General features: G+C 36.6%; 1 protein-coding gene across 1 annotated transcript in view; it reads left to right on the forward strand.

Moving 5' to 3' along the window:
* The window catches only part of ADAMTS20 (ADAM metallopeptidase with thrombospondin type 1 motif 20), a 97,404-nt gene that overhangs the window by 32,517 nt on the left and 45,855 nt on the right, over positions 1 to 19,032 (forward strand). The window contains exons 7-15 of the mRNA XM_063323122.1: positions 260 to 300; positions 624 to 729; positions 1,858 to 2,004; positions 2,695 to 2,836; positions 4,191 to 4,295; positions 15,152 to 15,297; positions 16,677 to 16,858; positions 16,955 to 17,091; positions 18,247 to 18,364. Coding sequence (XP_063179192.1) covers positions 260 to 300; positions 624 to 729; positions 1,858 to 2,004; positions 2,695 to 2,836; positions 4,191 to 4,295; positions 15,152 to 15,297; positions 16,677 to 16,858; positions 16,955 to 17,091; positions 18,247 to 18,364 — 1,124 coding nt within the window. The remainder of the gene's footprint in view (positions 1 to 259; positions 301 to 623; positions 730 to 1,857; positions 2,005 to 2,694; positions 2,837 to 4,190; positions 4,296 to 15,151; positions 15,298 to 16,676; positions 16,859 to 16,954; positions 17,092 to 18,246; positions 18,365 to 19,032) is intronic.

Raw genomic sequence — 19,032 nt, forward strand, 5'->3', positions numbered from 1 at the left:
CTACCTTCTGCATTGTAGAGAAGTAACATAGTATTTGAATTTTTATTCTTTGCAAGCTAGATGGAAAATAATACTGTGAGCTTAGTCTGGCAAATTTAAATTACCTCTTTCACTGGAATGCAAATTGTTTGAATGGTCTGTAAGATTAAAAATTGAGAATCAGATTTGCAATTGTTGTAATTAATATAGCAATAGTCAAATACTTTAAAAATGTTCTTTAATTTGCTGTAATAATTTTAAATAAATCTTTTCCTTCAAGGGAAGATATCTGCAGAGCTAGAGAGAAGTGTGATACTCTTGGTGAGTTGTTTTTTTTTTTCATCAGTATGATTTTATAACAGAAAATCTCTAAGAGAATTTCACTGTAGGGAGAAAAATCAATTAGGAATAAATCAGAAAATAGATGCAAAGTTTAAATCACACAGACAAAAAAAAAAATCAACTTCTCAATGCTCTTCTGCCTTGGGATGTACTTTGGTGCCACGTGGTTGGTTGTTTTATGTAAATTTGTGGCTTAGTTGAGGCATGACTTTCAACTTGGGTGCCATAGTATTCGTTTATAGAGTCACTCCTACATGAAAATTTATTCTGTTAAGCTTTTATATAAGGATTCAATTTTGCAGGTTTAGCAGAGCTAGGTACAATGTGTGACCCTCTACGCAGCTGTTCTATAAGCGAAGAAAATGGATTGAGTGCTGCTTTTACTATAGCGCATGAGCTTGGACATGTGTAAGTACCTATTTCCCAGCAGGTAAATTTTTTTAATTTCCTTTTAAATATGACCAGTTTCCTGTGATGGGCTCTACTTTTCTAAGAGGGCGCAGTCTGCTGCATCCTTCTAGAAGAATCTTTATTTTTGCCCTTTGCGGTGAGCCAGCTCTTCCCACCACTTAGAGGTAGAGAAATTGTGAATTTTATAACCTGGCTGGTTGGTATCCTGAATTATGGGAGATACTGGCCATATAGCTGTATTCTGTCCTTTTGTCATATGAACTGTTGGGACACTGGGACAGGTATCTTAGACGTGCCACGTAGTCCTGTTAACTCCAATTGCATTCTAGCCATGATAGGAATTTACCTTTAAGAAAAGACAATTGTTAATATAACGCAGAAATATTGTTCCTTGTGTTTGATCCTTTCAGAATACAGTAGAGTAACACAAAGAGAAATACTTTACACAGAAAAATAAGAGGAGATGACAGCATTTTATTTTATGAAGCATACCTCATCAGTGATGGCAGAAAGGTGCTATACTCTAGCTCCATGAGGCATGCCACAGTGTAGGTAACGATGGCGTTACAGAGCTCAGTAGCTAGCTTGTTGATTTTCATTTAGATACATGCCATTTGTCGTGGTACTTAAACAGATATAAAATAAGACGGTGTGTTAGTAGCATAAATATGATGTTGATATGCTTGGTAGTTTGGTTTTGTTACTAAATAGTAAGACTTATGATGTGAATATTGGGGTAATATGTTATGGACAGTCTAGTGATGGCCTCTATATTCAGCTCAGGAGATGGGTTGTTCATTTAAAGTGGCATACTCCCAAAACGCTGGAGTTTTTCTGGTGAGCTAAAGAACCGTGTAATTGTAAAATTCTTACTGTGCCCAGCACGATATAATTAGGAGCATTTTGGATAAGGAGAGAATTTTGTAAGGCATTTTGCCTTACAAGGCGTTGTGTGGCCTTACATAGGCGTTTGCCTATTGCCATAATGTCAGATAATCATATTAAGTGAGTTCCATTAAATTTTAAAGCATTTTCAAACTCAAAAGTCAAGCATTTGCTGCTACAACAGAGTTTCGATTAATTACTGCTGAACTTGTTTTGGAGTTTGTCTGTTTTGCTTTTTAGATTTAATGTGCCTCATGATGACAGTTTTAAATGTAAAGAAGCTGGAATTAAACATCAATACCATGTGATGGCTCCAACTTTAAACTACCATACAAGTCCATGGACCTGGTCAAAATGCAGTCAAAAATATATCACTGAATTTCTTGAGTAAGTATCAATGTAATGCTGTAGGCTTGGTTTGGGGTTTTTTCTTTTGTTTGTTTGTTTTTTTTCCCCAATGTCATGTCTTTCTGAGAAGTATTTAAAGGTATTGCTTAAATACTAGTTTTGTGTTGTTCTTAGGTTTAACCACTGACTGGTAGGGTCTCAGTCCTCCAGAAAAATACGCGTCTGTAACTCTTTGGGTGATTCATGACTTTGTTAAAGTTGCACTCAACATATAAAGCTAAGAATACTTTTTCTGTTCTTTTCTTTTTTTCCCAAATATAGCGCTGTTGGTTATTGAAAGTATTTTTAGTATGATTTTACTAGGTCAGAATAGACACATTTTATTTTCCGAAGTTTATATTTAAAAAATAAGTGGTAGATATAATTTAGGTAGTACCATCTTTTTTTTTTTTTTTTCTGTAAGTATGTGAAAATGAGAAATGACAGCCAGAAAGAAAAAAAAAAAAAACCAAGAGAAGCTCTTTTTGGTGGATATAATGCAAAATCCACTAACGGAAAATCAAGTGACCTGGTTTATTTTATTAATTTTAATTAATTAAATTCGTTACATAGGCAGGTAGGCATGCAAACCCATAACTCCACTGAGATATGTATGTGTAAATGTTGTGTGAGTAGGCTTCCAATGATTTAAGAGCAATTTCTTCCATTTTGTTCCTGTTTTTACAACAGTACTGGTTATGGTGAATGTCTCCTAGACAAACCTAGTGGAAGAATATATGATCTTTCCTCTCAGCTGCCCGGGTCAATGTATGATGTCAACAAGCAGTGCGAACTTATGTTTGGTCTTGGGTCACAAGTGTGCCCATATTTGGTGAGTGAACAACACAGAGTCATGCTCAATTTATACTAAAAACTTAGTGAAAGATAGGTTTAGAAATTAAATCTTAGGACTTCTGGTTTGGGAAGAATTTTATCCTGAAATATGTCAAAGTTCAGGTTCTGTTCTGTTGAAGGGGCTAGAGTTCAGTGGAGAGCATTGCAGCTCCATATGCTAGAATTATGTAGAATTAAAAAGTAGGATGAATGCACTTTGATTTGCACATCTGCAAATGTGATTACAATTTCTTTAAAAGATCTAAAGCTGCATAAATTAAGGCTTCCTGCAAATACTGAAAGGGAATTATACCAATACTTTCTACAAGTGTTCTCACATTATAGACCCTGTCTTACATGAACAGGTCTGTCTTGTCTGCTTCTTCTAGTGCTTTTTAAAAATGTATAACTTGAAAGTTAATATATTAATTCAAATATTTGTTCTAAATATTTGGTCCAAAATATAGATACCCTCTACTTTGTCAAAGAGTCAAAAATATTTTGATGCCTGTTAGAGTGTACATTTTGTATACTTTATCAAAAATATCTTTAAAGCAAAATTGGGATCTGGAAAGAAAACTTAAGTACATTAATATTGAAACTTAAGTTGTATTTTGAAAACTTAATGTGGCTAGTGCAATATAAAATAATTACAAATATAACATTATAACTTCATTCGTTACTGTCAAGATGTTATATAGGTTAGATTTTGGACCAACTTGTCAAATACCTCTACTAGTATTGCATGGCTTGTTGGAGCTTTTTAAAGGGGAGAATTTAAGATCAGGTTCAAATTGAATTAAATGGCACTTTTGGTGAGGTGGGATGTTGTTTAGGAGGAGTCAGGCTTTATGGGAACATTATAGAGAAGTAAAGGGGATTCAAAGACCTGAATATGGTATTACTGAAGACTGCTTTGTAAGTTTTGTAATCCATAAATGTTATTTGTCCGTTAAGAGTCTTTTAAGAATTTGAAAAGGAGGCTTTCTTCTCAATTTTCTAGCCAGTGTAATTTTTAAGAATTCCAGTTAGGGTCTTTATTTGGGGATTATACTCAAAACTGTGCTGCATGGTATCAACTGTAACCTCTTACATACTTCTTTATTAAATTTTCTACTGAGTTAGAAGATGAATTTATCATTACTTCTAATGGGATCAGTTTCAAATATTCCACATTCCTGCCTGGCCTTAAACAAAATCCATTTTGTTTTTATGGGATTTTATCTGTGAAAAATGGTAGTACTAATAGCAAACACTAAGCCCGCATAGTATGAGAAAACAATCCAAATAACCCCACTGATGTCTAAAATGGTGTTACTGGTACAACAAAAGTAATCTTGTTTTCTTTTTAGAAACAATGCAAACGCTTATGGTGCACAAGCACAGAAGGTGTTCACAAGGGTTGCCGTACTCAGCACATGCCTTTGGCTGATGGAACGGTTTGTGGAGTGGGAATGGTAAGTCTTTGTCTCTCGGTACTTGCTTATGTAAAATTATGGATGTAGGCAAGAAAGATCAGTGCTTGCTGTGTGGTAGGACTGCGCCTGCAGCATACTGATTCCGTGAACAGTATCTACCTGACTTTACCTGCAGTTTCTCTTAGTCCTGTAATGTTGTGATGTAAATAACATAGGTTGTCTGTTCAGAATAATTACAAAAATTTACAAATGCCGAATAGGTGGAAGACCTCAGGGGAAAGTGGCTGTATTTCCCTCTGTTTGAAGAATTCAGATAATTTGTAACAAGTTGGGGTTTTTCCTCATCAGTAGTGCTCCAAAGTTGAATTTCCTGGCAACAAGGCATCCCAAAAGTGTATTTCCCCCAGTTTGTCTTATTGAGGCTGTTTCACTGAACAAGAATGAATTACCTATGAGTGACATAAATACAGGAGTACATGTTTTTGGAAAGAGGGAGTCTTTGGATTAGAATCCTGGTTTCATTAGACACTTGCACATCTTCAGACAAAATATGAAAGCATGGATCGGTACCTCTTCACTTACTCCAGTAAGTGCCTTAATCACACATACCTCGCACTCAGATACAGTCTTCCCTGTTGTAACATAATTCAGGATATTGAATCTGCTCAGTGCTAAAATCATAGAATCATCATAGAATCATAGAATCTTCATGGTTGGAAAGGACCTTTGAGGTCATCGAGTCCACCCAGACAACCTACAATCTCTGCCACTAGAGCATGCCCCGAAGTGCCACATCTAGATGTTTCTTAAATACCTCTAGGGATGGTGACTCAACCACCTCCCTGGGCAGGCTGTTCCAGTGCCTGACCACTCTTTCAGTAAAGTAATTCTTCCTCATATCTAATGTGAACCTCCCCTGCCGCAACTTCAGACCATTTCCTTTGGTCCTGTCATTATTCACTTGGGAGAAGAGGCCAACACCCACCTCTCTCCAACCTCCTTTCAGGTAGTTGTAGAGGGCAATGAGGTCTCCCCTCAGCCTCCTCTTCTCCAAGCTAAACATGCCCAGCTCCCTCAGCCTCTCCTCATATGACTTGGTCTCCAGACCCCTCACCACCTGGCAGCTCTCCTCTGGACACGCTCCAGCACTTCCATGTCCCTCTTGTACAGAGGGGCCCAGAACTGAACACAGCACTCGAGGTGAGGCCTCACCAGTGCCAAGCACAGAGGCATGATCACTTCCCTGCTCCTGCTGGCCACGCTGTTCCTGATACAAGCCAGAATGCTGTTGGCGTTCTTGGCCACCTGGGCACACTGCTGGCTCATTTTATGCTGGCCGTCTGCCAGCACCCCCAGGTTCTTTTCTGCCGGGCAGCTTTCCAGCCACTCTTCCCCAAGCCTGTAGTGTTGCTTGGGATTGTTGTGCTCTTTTCTCACACTCTAATGCATAAAACTCTGCCTGGCTGTATGAGGTATGGATTGAATTCTTTGACACCTAAAAAGGAAGAAATGGAAGCTGGACTTCCTATACCCTGCTCATGGGTTTATTTGGTAAAGAGTATTTGGGTCATGATAGTGCAGCTCACTTCCTCATCCAGCAGGTTGTTTTTGAGTGCAGATCTGTATCCTCTGAGGATATAACCTGTCTTGGGCTGTCCATAAGGGTTGTGAGTATCTAATTAGCAGATATAGTCAAGGCACTTACAGAACCTTGATAGAAGCAAAAGTAGTGGTGGAGGCTAGTTGAATCCAGAGTTATCAGTGAAGATTTGAGGGTTTTAGGTTTGGATTTGTATGTAGTTTGGGAAGTGAAGAGAAATTAGGTGTTTGAGTTCTTTGCTGATCTAGTCTTTGGCTTCTCTGTGTCTCAGTTCACTGCCAGCAAATAGAATTATTTTCTTACCTGTCAGGGGATTGTGAGAATAAATATTTAAGAGATTTTTTACATGCTCAGATATGACAGTGATTATCTTAAATATGGCTGGTTTATTACGTTGAGCTGCTTTTAATAGTAGTGTGCTTTGGCAGCTTCAGGGAGTGTGGGAGCAATGTTAATTTTTTACCTTTTGATAGTTTTATAGGTTCAAAGATGATTAAAAATTATCTGGTCTAATTTCTATGTATAATAGACTGCTACACTTCACTCAGTTATTCCTAAATTTCCCCCAATAACTTTTACTCTTTACAGATTGTTGGGTTTTTTTTCTTTTTCTGTATTTGATAGGACAGTAGTAGTGAGGAATTTGAAAATACTGTCTTAATAGATAACAATTTAGTGGGTAAATTGTCTCAAATGGTTTCTTTCCTTCTTGCAAGATTAGGAAAAGTTATTTGAAGGCTGTGGTGGAAGCTTTGCTTGATTAAATCCTATGCATGCAGCTGGTGTTGTAATCTTTAACCCATGTTTCAGTCAGTCACTGATCAGAAAGGAAGTTCGTCTTTTATATAAGCTTCGTGTGTAATCTGTAATTCAATTGACTTGACTCTAATTTGCCAACATCAGAGGATTTCTTTTATATAAGAATACAAAAACCTATTTTATGCAATTACAGCAGTGAAACCAGTTTTCTCTAGGAAGTGAGGAGCTAATTACATTCATTACCTCTGAAAGATGTAAAAAAGAACAGCAATTAATCTGACAAATTGTCATCTCTTCCTGTCTAAGGGGCAGCTCCTTTCTAGCTCAGTCAGCAAGTTTCTGTTCGTGTTAATGGGAATAACACATGGCGACTAGTAATTGTAATTAATATTTGTTGGCAACCTAAATAAATTTATATTTGGCATTTGCAGCGTTATTGGTGTGATGAATACAGGAAAGAATAATTTATGGCATTTGTAAATTTTGTATCAACTTTTTTTCGTAATCTTTAGCTTTTTTTCAGGCCATGTGTCTTATTAATGGATCTTGCTCTATGGACTGCTCTAACAGCCCTTGTATCTTTCCTTCCCCAAAATACAAGAAGATATAAATCTAATACTATCAGAGACTCTCAAGTGAATGAGCAAACAGCTTTTTCCTGAGTGCCTGCACTTCCTGATCTTCTTGCCATATGCAATCTATCGGCGGGCACGCATTTTGAAAGAGAGCTATGTTTTGTACGTCTCATGACGCACACACCTGTAGAGCTCAGTGGCTTCCTAACATATATAATATTAGTAGGTATGGGTAGCATATTCTTAAAATATTAACGGGAAAATGCAGTCTAACATTTCGGTGTCTCTTAGAGAATAAAGGAAATATTTTCTTGAGAATTGGAACATTTCCTGTATTAATTCTATAGGGTTATTAATTATCTAGAATTAATATTACTGATATAGAAAACTTTCACTTTTACGTCAATTTTCTGTCTAGTTAAATTTCTTCGAGCAGATCAAAGGGCACTTTGTTTGTCGTAGAGTTACCTGCAAAAATTAATTTTATTTGCCTGCTGGAAATAAGAAAATTTATTTGCTTGCTGAAGTACCTGAAAATTTCTCTTCACCTCCTCTTCTAATACATTCCAAGTGCTTAGGTCTGACAGTAGCCTTATAGGTAGCAATTCTGCTGTGTCTGAGAACAGTTTCTCGTTCCATTGATATTCACGTTGTGTCTCATCGCTTCAGGTGCTTTTTTGTTTGCTTATTTGGCTTCACAAAGATCCATGGGAAGTTTAAGCTTCTGCCAGCTCTTCTAACATCAGACAGACCTTCCCTGAAGCAGAGGATACAGCCTTTAAATTCTTTGGCCTAATTGGTACTTCAGGGACAAAATGATAGTAAATATACCTAGACATGCCATATGTAAACACTTGTTTTGCAGTGGTGAATTTCTACACACCATAGGAGTATATTAGTCATTGCTTCAAAGTGTTTCTGGTGTGGCTTTTTTCTGAGAGATTATTAAATACAAAGCTATACATTCCTGGATTGTCTTCCGAAATACAATTATATGATATAACCAGAATATAATTTTTTTATTAAAATGTTATTTTTGTTGTGTAATGAGACACAACGGCATGAAAAATATTAAATGGTTAGTGCTTTTTCATGTCTCATCTCTGTAATCAAGGTTACCATGGGATTATCTTCAGAATTAACAACTGTCCCGTATGATTAGGCAGAGGTATCTTGCTCACTGGATGCCACAATGAATTTCTTATACACAGTTGTAATTTTTGTTGCTGTGGTATAAACTATATGTACAAATTGCAAATTAAAAACAATAAATCACAATACAGAAAGTATTTATATGCTGCATTGAGGACCGAGATACCCGAGGACACTTATACAAGATGTATGAGGGAGTTATTTTCCATTAGGACAGAAACCGGAATGCTTTAATTGGGCTGGTTTCCTTCTCTTAACTGTCATAATTCTTGTTGCCATCACATTCCTGGTAGGAGTTAATTTGGTGGCTGCGTAGCAAATGTGAACATCTTAGAGTAGAACTTTTTGCCCCGCTTCCTCTTAGGTTTTCTCGTAATTGAAATTTCTGCAGACCAGCAGGCTCTTGGTATTATCTGTCTGGATTATGTTTTCAGTTGCTTTCTTTTCTTCTTCTTTTTTCTTTTTTTTTTTTTTTTTTGAGATTACTCTATTCAAAGGTTTCTGTAATGAGGAATTTGCTTGCATTTGTACTCTGGGATAGTGCAAAAGATTTCTCCTCATCTTGAGCATGGGAAGTTTTGAGGTTTTTTCTCCTTTCTTTTTGAAATTCCAAAAAATAAATTAGTTTGAAGAGGATTAAGGTTTTGGCACATCTCAGATTTTAAAAATAAAACAAAACAAAACCCCCACAAAATAATGTTAGTAGGTAGAATCCCTCGATTTCCTGGATTTGTTCATAATTCTAAATTTACAGAATACTAGTTCTCACAGTGTGGTTGATCTCATTCGCAGAAAATACTTAAACCCATTTTGTGGAGGACCTAATTAAAAGGACTAGTAAGGTATTATGGAAAAGAAATATCTACACCATTATGTGTAAACAAATTAGTTACAAGCCAACTGATATATAAACTCTCCTCACGCGTGTCCATCTCCAGCTTACATCTGGGTCAGAATCATGGCTTCCGTATAATGAAGTTATGCAGTTTTTAGCGGTGTAGTCTACACGATATTCCAGTAATGGCAAATCGTCTGTTGGAGTTGGTGATGCACATCTGAGCCAAAAAAACCACCTCCAAAGAAGAATGGCTGGTGAAGCAATCTATCTTGTAGGAGTGATGTTCTCAGAACAAGTCTTTTTTTGCTTTGAAAGGAACAGCAAAAATACCCAACAAAGTGTCTTTTTTTATTATTATGATTTTTTGAGACGGTCAGAAGGGTTGCACTCTGATCCTTCCTGGATTCCTGAGCAGTATACAAATATGCCCATATTCCATTAATTCCTTGGACATTAGAAGGGATAGGTAGGAGGTAGCTGTGTGACTCTGACCCAGGCTTTTCCATGTCCCAGAGCTGTCCCAGGGTTCTGCATTGCGGCAGTTTGCTACTTAAACACCACTGAAAAAACAAATGTCACGGAAGTCTGGAAAAAGCTATTTAAGCGCAAGAAGGAATCCACATGATACAAATAAGTTTTATTGGAGAGTATGTGCCTCGTGTGTGCGAGAGAAGTATTTATTACTTCTATTCACTCTAGATATATATTGAATATTGACCTAGCGTCTCTAAAAATATCTAGAATAGCTATCAAATGAATTAAGATCTCATCCTAGTCCCTTTATAGCCACATAAGGAGAGGGATACAGGGACAACTGAGTATGTGGATGCAAACCAAGAAAGGATTGCTTTGATCAGTACCAAGAAGTAACAGTCTCTGATTCTGAGGTATGTTTGCTGTTCTTCAGTTGTAGGTTACTACCCATGTATTGATCTCTTTTAAAAATCATTGCATTGCTTGACTACCTCATGAATGCAATACATGAAGACAGTTAATCTGCAAGAATAATTTAGTATGTGTAGAGTAAGTATAAAAAATTCACAGTTGGGTGATAGGGGGATATGTTAACCATCTGGAAGCAGCAGAAAATCTTTTGAACTGTAAAAACAGAGTAAAGTGTATTTAAGGGCTCAAACCAAGAATTTTTGCTATAAACTGGGATTTTTATAAAATACTTTTCTGATGAGATGTGATTTTCAGAAAAAATAAAAGTTTTCTGTAGGAATATTTCAAGGGAGAAATAAAGTATGTAGGGTTTTTTGCAAGAAAAAATTGAAAATGTTGAAAACATTATTAAAATATTGTGAATTTTGTCAATAATTAATGTCATCTGAGTAATAAATACAGGCTCGTCTGAGAATCCATGCTACAGAGATAGAGACCTGAGATGCTGTAGTTACAACTTCAGTTAGACATTTCTCCAAGCTCCATGTCTTCTGTCTTGTATACTCATTTTACTAACCGCTCTATTATCATGGTTATTATATGCTCTTGTCTCCACTTCTCATCTTGGTTCTTTGAGCAATGTGCTTCCTTGGCTGGTGTATTATAGGAAGAAGCCGGAGAGCAGACATAGGTCCAATGTGCAGCAAAACCTTTCCTTACATCCACTTGCAGCAGACAAGGCAGAGAGGTCTGTAGCAGTACATTCATTCAAGGGAATGAATGGGAACATCCCGTAGAGATAAATACAGCCAGAAACAGCAGCTCTGGGGTTTGTGGACTTTGGCATTCATCTGGGTGGGTATTCTTTTCACTCCCTGCTCATGAGGTTATGTGATGAATCTATGTAACTTCTAAGATTCAGACTCCTTTCCCAGCTCTGTGTGATTGGAATCTACTTTGAGACAATTTATGCTCAGACCTCACCTAGAGGCCAGATGCCGTGTAGTGAACTGGTCTTGTGCCGCAGCACTGCGTTTAGTGTTTATCTGTTTGGTGGTACCAGCTATGCCCATTTTCTTTTCCTGCATTCAGTCCACTACAGCTTTCCCTTCCCGTTCTATTTACTGGCTTATAGTCATTCTCAGGGCCCTGTCTGGATATCAGGAGTGAAGAAATCATATTTTATAAGGTAAAAAGAAACCAGAACAATGAAACTGGATATTTTGAAGGCAAAATACAGACCATCATGTCCACTTCTGCAATGCTTTGTCCTTTTAATTTTCTCCTCATACTTGTCTTCAGTGTTCAGTTGTCATCTTTCCTTTTAGAAGCACCAGCAGCTACCAGCAACATCTGTGGAAACATGTTGGTGTCTGGAAACAGATTAATAGTTTTTCCTGAGCCTCCTTTTCTGCAAGGCTGCACAGGGCTCTAACACATGAAACTGTGTCCTCATACACGGAGTATCAGTGTTTCAGTCTTTGCCCCAAGATCTTTGAAAACCATGTGTATCTCTGGGAATAGCCTGGAAAAGATAGGCAGTAAGAGGGAAAAGGTGTCCTTTTCCTGCTGTGAGTCATACCAGGCTGTGTATGAAGTACTTGATTTCAGAAGAGCTCTCGTCCTGTTCTGGGTATATCTGTCACTTTCCTTGATTCAGTTGAAATTCAGAATAGCCTGAAAATTAATGCTTTAATAATTCTTTTAAAAATTGCTTTCCTGCAAATTTAGCAAGTTCGATAAGCTATAAATTGGAAGTACCTGAAATCAGTTTATGAAATCATAATTTAATCCATAGGCAACAGTCAAACCACTTACTGCAAGCGGGTGATTAATAAATACAAATCTGGGTACCCATAGGTTCATTGATCCCAAAGTTGAACCATTAACCCTCCCTCTCAGCTCTGAAGATATAATAATTACAAGTGGATTTGGGTCAGAATTTCTGCCTTTTTGACAGAAAACCAACTGGTGACCTTGGCTAGAGCAGAGGTGCCACTTGCTGTAGCCAGTATGTTTGGAATTACAAGTGGTATCCCCTTTACATGATGCATACGTTATATTTTCCATAACAAATGTAGGGGGGGAGAAAATTGTTAGTGATTACATTTAAGTTTATGAAAGCGCTTCACTGAGAATACTATGATACACAGAAATGATTCAAGCAAGCACAGAGGAACATCTGGAATGCGTCTGGTGCCGGAGTTTTCTACTGTGACTTCATCATGTTGCTTCTGTAGGAATGCAGCAGAGTAATAGCTGAGAAAAGTTTGTTGAATAAGCTATTAAAATCCCAGATGTGAACATGTGCTTTGCATTTTTATGGATCAAAATAATGCTGTTGTGGGTATAAAATTTCATTTTACAACTCTGTCTTTTCCTGAAATCTCCCTTCAAGTTATTGTAAATGTTTTTGTAGGTGGAAGAAGAACCTGAACTCTAGGTCGCTGGCCATATTTGGATGCAGTATTAATTTTGGGAATTAGAACCTGGGATTTAGAATCTTCAGCCTATAGTAATAAAAATTATTTCCTAAGATGCTGATTACAGCTCTTGGAAAGGCAAGGTCGTGTTTCCTGATACTTACCTTAGACTTATAGGTAGTGTAGCATCTTTTATTGCTAGGTACTAGAAAGTTTGGGTACAAAGGTACCCTAAGGGCATCTTGGAAGTAATAAAAAGTATCAGTAAGCACTGCAGTATGAAAATCATATGCAGATATGCAGTGAAATAATGGTGTCTTTCTGGTGTTAAGTTAAAGCATTAGTCTTAGCATCAAGCAAGTGATGATCCGGCCAATTTGCCGGATCATTTAAATGATTGTATGACAAGACAGATCTAGCTTTTGTTCTGTGTTTGCTTTCAGCTTGAAAATCACCTTGAATGGTCGTATTATTAGAAGGCGGCATTCAGGCCTTAAAAGATGTCCCATGTGCAAGAGCCGGTGTGATGAAGAATTATACAGGCAGGCAATTTTATCGCCAAGTTGGATTAGGAACTAAGGCAGAACTCAGGAGAATCTGATTCTGTGACAAATTCCTATTTTGAGAGCAAAATGATTGTTAACATATGAGCATAAGTATCAATATAAAAAAAGCATATACTAATTAGGAAAAAATTGCTTCTGGGAATTATTTTATGCAGTGATAAAACCGCTGAACAACGTTTGAGTTTTATGTCATTCAGGTGTATTCAGAAAGATTGCACACATCATTCCTGTGTGTTCAGCAAAATTTATGTTAGTTGATGGTTCCTACAATAAATTTGTAACACAGTAACTTGAGAAATTCTATGCAACATTTAAATTAATTTTAAAGAGGGATGGAATCCTGGAATAACTTTATGTTCTGTGTGTCAGAGGTTCTTAAATTGTTTTATGTGCCAGAGGCTTTAGTTACCAAAACCCTGCTAGACTTTAAGGTAATTCAAAACTGTTTGTGTCACAGGGAGTGAGGTGGCAAAGCCTAAACTGCAGAAATTACAAGCAGTTGAGTTGATATAATCTGTTCTGATGATTCTAGTGACTGATCCACGTATGTACTACAAGGAAGGATGGAATATGCCACTCCCTGTCAATACGACTAGGGGGATCCCTCCTGACAACCTAATGATCAGTCTAATCCTGAGTCTGCAAACAGTCATCTAAAATAGAGAATTCTCTCCATTGTGTATGAGCACTGACCCCGTGTAGTCCATCCTGCCCAGTGTTTTGTCTCCGGTTGTGGGCAGTCTTTGATGCTTCAGAAGGTCTTTGGAGTCAAGGACAAAGTTGAGGACATCTTATCCACATATAAGTCAGCAGGAGGCACGGCGCTGACATTATAGTATCTTGTAAATATTCTATTTTAGTATTCAAACTGTTCCACTATGTTGTGATCAAATATACCACTTGGTATTTTCTAAAGCGTACAAGTGAATTAGAATTCCAACTGCCATAAGTCATCAATAGGATTAGTGCTGGTAATTCCTGCAGGTTCTTTGGAAAAAGTCACACATGCACCAATCGTAAGATTCTCATTTAGACTTTTTAGTCATGTACTTTTTTGAGTAACCAGTGAAGTGGATAAATATTTGCAGAGTCAGGGACTTAGACTGTAAATACTTAGAAGCAAGATACTGATCTCTTGATTCGTCTGAAAAAAATAGCTAGTAATTGCAGCTTTCTATAAATAATAACAGTTTACAGATATGGGGTGGTGAAGTCTCCTAACTGACATGACCGCAACAGAATATTCTTGCAATCTTTGTCGTCTTAATAGCGTAAATCCCAGCAGATGAAATGAAAACTGCACCTTTGTGTAAATTTTATTTGAAAATAGGTGGTTCTTCAGCAGGAGTAAAATCTGAAGTAACACAATAGACATTGCAATGTACTATCTTGCTCTAAGAATTATTATTTCTTTAAATATTTTTAAAATAATAATGGAAATAGCAAATTTGTTAACTTAGTAATAAATATAAAATTATTGTAAAATATAAATAAATAAAAGTATAAAATATTTTACAGCTATTGTTACAGGTGTGGAAGTCTGAGTTTGAGCACAAATCTATAGAATCATCTTGCTTTACCATAAACAAGGTCTGAAATGCTTGAAAATTTGTGTGCTTTTCCAAAACAATCCCACTAGCTTTTTTGCTTTTGGGATGCTCAAAACACCCTAAATTTCTTGATGGTCTGTTATCATAGCTTTTCACTTTTTGTACCAGCATGAATTTCCAAATTAAACTGGAAGAATCTCATACATACAAGCTGACCGTAAATCTATTTTTGAAGTGTGTACATGAAAACATATCAGGAATCCAAGATCAGGATTCTGAGATTCTTATATAGGCATCTGAATAAAGTGACTAGTCCTAAAGATGTATTCAGCATCCAGTAGCTTTCATAGGCAGCAAAGAACTCCAGACAGCATTTCTGAAAATATGACTTCTGGGTAAGATATCTTAGAGGAATTTGAACATTTTAGAAAAAGTCCAGACCCGGATTAAGAGCATTGAGCTCTTAAATTTTGTTCTTTCTGTGCCTAAAATATACAGTAACCTTTTGCTTGAGTTACAAATTTTATTTTGTTTGTTGATTCTGCAGCATTGCCGCCATGGAATTTGTGTGAGCAGAGAAATGGAGACGCGTCCTGTAGATGGAGAATGGGGACCATGGGGACCTTATAGCTCATGTTCAAGAACTTGTGGAGGTGGAATCAAGAGCACCACCAGGCTGTGTAATAGACCAGAGTATGTTTTTTATTGTGTTTTTCATTAGTGCATAATGAAGATATTATGACACAATGGATCGGTTCAAAACAAAATGAAGGCATTGTGGGTTGCACAAATTAGTTTGAAGCACCAATAAAAAAATGCTTGTTTCAGCCATGTTTGAAAAAAGTCTTTAGAACTTCTAGATTACTCTTGTCTCTCAATTATATAATTCATATTTATAGACGTTTCTGAAGACTTATTTTGGCAGGGTCTTTTTTTCTAGCTTTACTCTCAATGCTGAGGGTTTCTTTAATGCTGAGGGTTTCTTTAAACATTGAGATGCTTTCTTTGGAGTAAAAGCTGCAATAAGAAATAGATGTACTCCCCGGTAATCTTTTTAGTGAAACTTGATTTGCTTTGATTTAAGGCTTTTTCACAAAATCACCACCAGTAACACCCAGAAGGAACACTGGTTACAGCAGAGTCATTTACAACTTACCTTTATAATGAGAAACTTCCATTGATTGAATAATTCAGTGTGGGTTTCATTCTCCGTAATAAAAGTCAATGAGAACTTTACCCTTAACTTCTCCGGAAGCAGAGCCATAGCTGCCGCTTGGGTAGTTTCAGGGTTTATCTAGGAAGTCATGTCATCTTGATATTATCAGTGGGATAAATGAACCTCAATCAAATGACCCCAGGTTATTTTATTTTCTCTGATGAGTAAGAGGCATTAGACTAGATTCCCATTAGATATGGCTCTGTCAGTCTGTAGTATCTGATAGTATCAATATGCCGTTGATTTATTCTTTTTTTCCTCCCTAAGAACCTACTAGTACTGAATTATTGTGTAGCAGGGTTTATAACAGCTAGGAAATGTATTTTAAAGTTTACAGTAAACGGGGTGTTTTCCACCATTCTCCCTATTTTGTTCTTTTGATCCCTAAACCGAAACTAAAACTATAGAAAAGACTGTGTCATCTCCTAACTCTTTCTTTCTTTGTCACTCTGTAAAATAAGAATTTAAAATTGCTGAGGGAGCTGTTGCTTCTGTAAAAATAGGGCTGTAATCTCATCTAAATTCATAGAAGCATTGAAGTTAATAATGCTTTTTCACGGGCAAAATAATTATGATTGTAAGAGAAATAAAAATGTAATAGACATTAATAAACATCAGTGGCTTGATTACCAGCTACCTCAGCAGTAGTATTTCACATGGACTTTCTACTTTCTTCACGTGAGCATACACGTACACACAGTGTGATAGAAGATAAGAGTGTGTGGGGGAAAGTCATTAACAGATGACCGAATGCTGTGTGAGACTTTCCCCTTTAGATCAGTGACTCAAGACGCTTTTCATGGAAACCAACAATTTTAGAAACTGAATGTGTTTTACATTTACCTATTTTTGTTAGACCGAGAAATGGAGGAAAGTACTGTGTTGGCCGCAGGATGAAATTTCGGTCATGTAATACCGATTCATGTCCAAAAGGCAAAAAAGATTTCCGGGAGCAACAGTGCTCTGAATTTGATGGCAAACACTTTAATATCAACGGTCTTACATCTGCTGTTCGCTGGCTTCCAAAATACAGTGGTAGTAAGTAATTATAATTTTTTTCAATTAATGAAATAAAAATGTTACTTTAATTAAAGTTTTAAAACAGACAAGAAACCTGTTGGATTTTCTTTCCAGTTTCTATGAAAGATCGCTGTAAACTTTTTTGCCGAGTTTCTGGAACAACTTCCTACTATCAGCTGAAGGACAGAGTTGCTGATGGTACTCCCTGTGGAGCAGAAACCAATGACCTTTGTGTTCAAGGCTTATGCAGGGTATTTAAACTTATTAATTATTAAAACAAATTTTAACAAATTGTAAAGTAGATATTTAATATTCATCCAAATAACCATTCCTGAAAATATCTAAAGCAAGATGTTTTGAACTTTACTTAAGTTAATTTTAATCCCTACTGAATTAAACATCTGGAAATGGAGGCAATTAAGTGAAGAACATATAGTGGAATCTGAAGACCCACAGTCTTCCCTCGTTAAAGCCTCATATGTGAGAGAGTTAATATTGTCCAAGTGAACAGAGAGAAACTGGCATAAAGGGAGGAAAGACGCATGCTGTGTGTTTATTGCCGTCGTATTTCTGCTATCGAACAAGTGAAAAAAAAAAAAAGAAAATCTAAGGGTAGATAGATTACATATTTAGTATTTCATTGCAAAGTCAGGAGGAACTGACCCTTGAAAGGGATCATTTCAACATTCTTTGCTTAATAGCAATTATGGAAGTGCCACAAGATTTTGTTGGGAGAAGCAAGGTGCTATGTTGTAACAATTCATGACTTTTGTCAAGCCCAGGTTGTTTTGCTGATTGCAGTGAAACTGAGTAAATTCAGGATGAGGAGAAAATGTAACCTTTTTTATAGTGTTGAATCAAGAGGAAATAGGAAATGCCAGAGAATTGTCCTGTTTTATCATAATTTTTTTTTTAAAAAGGAAGTTTACATAAAGATACATAAACAAAAATTGTGCTTATGCTAGTTTAACCAGCATAGTCTACATGTATTCCTTTGCTTCTTTTGCAGTAATGACAGACATTAAAAGAGTTGATGACCATGTACACATATATACTGCTTTTAGGATTCCAAGACTTTTTAATGTAAATATAACTTAAAATTTCTACACTATGTTGATTTTTTTTAATACAAAATCTTACATACTGTTATGTATTCTTACGCAGTTCTTGACATATTAAGTGCATTTGGATTGCATGTTTTTAGTACAACAGCACTATTCTGTTTTGCCTTTACATCACAGCACCCAAAACATAAAAGGCTTTTCATGAATTGCCAAGGAAGACCGTATATGTGTGTGTATATTTATAGTAGAATAAGAAAATCTGGGGGGATTGGGAAGCTTAGATTGTTTGTTTTCAGTTTTCCATTGGGCTGAGTGACAGAGGGCTATTGCATTTTTTTGTAGCAAGCAGGCTGTGATCACGTTTTGAATTCCAAGGCAAGGAGAGACAAATGTGGAATCTGTGGTGGTGATAATTCTTCATGTAAGACTCTTGCAGGGACTTTCAACAGTGCTCGTTATGGTATGTTTGTTTGATTTTTTTGATTTTTTTTTTTTTTTAAAATCTTAGAAATTGTGTTTTACATTTGAGGAAGTGGGATTGCAGTGTATGTTCTTTAGGACCTCTGTCAACAAAAGTATCTCTGATTTTCAATCACATGTGCCCTCTGAAGGATGCAATGGCAAACATTGTTACACACTAACCCGTTCAAGGGGAAAAAAATCAATCTGCTCTAATGTAAAATCAAAAGGCACAAATAAAAGATACGATCAGGGTAAAAGTATTTTAAAAAGAAGAATGCTTCCTGCTCTGCACTCTGCATTCTCTCGTCTGAAACTATGCAGCTGAAGGACTTAATCCAACATCTCCTGTTGGTTGTGTAAAGAGATAGCAAGAAGTCTGTGGTGTGAGCAGCTGATGAGGTTCCTTTTTCCCTGTAGTGCAAAAGATAGCCTGGGAAACCTGAGCCTTCTCTTTCCAGAGAATACGGGCATGTAGCGAATGAGAAACTTCTGAATAACCCTGGTAATTTCTATTTTATTAATTTAGTTTCTCTAATAGAGCTACTGAGAGTTTTTCTATATGAAGTCCTTTCTGGGAAGTATGCAGAAGATTATTTTATGTGTATAGCAGTGTAGCTAAGTAGTTAGAGCACGTAACATAGGGATGGAAGTCTCCAGGTTAATATC

The sequence above is a fragment of the Chroicocephalus ridibundus genome, chromosome 1 (genome assembly GCF_963924245.1).
Source record: "Chroicocephalus ridibundus chromosome 1, bChrRid1.1, whole genome shotgun sequence".
Lineage (NCBI taxonomy): Eukaryota > Metazoa > Chordata > Aves > Charadriiformes > Laridae > Chroicocephalus > Chroicocephalus ridibundus.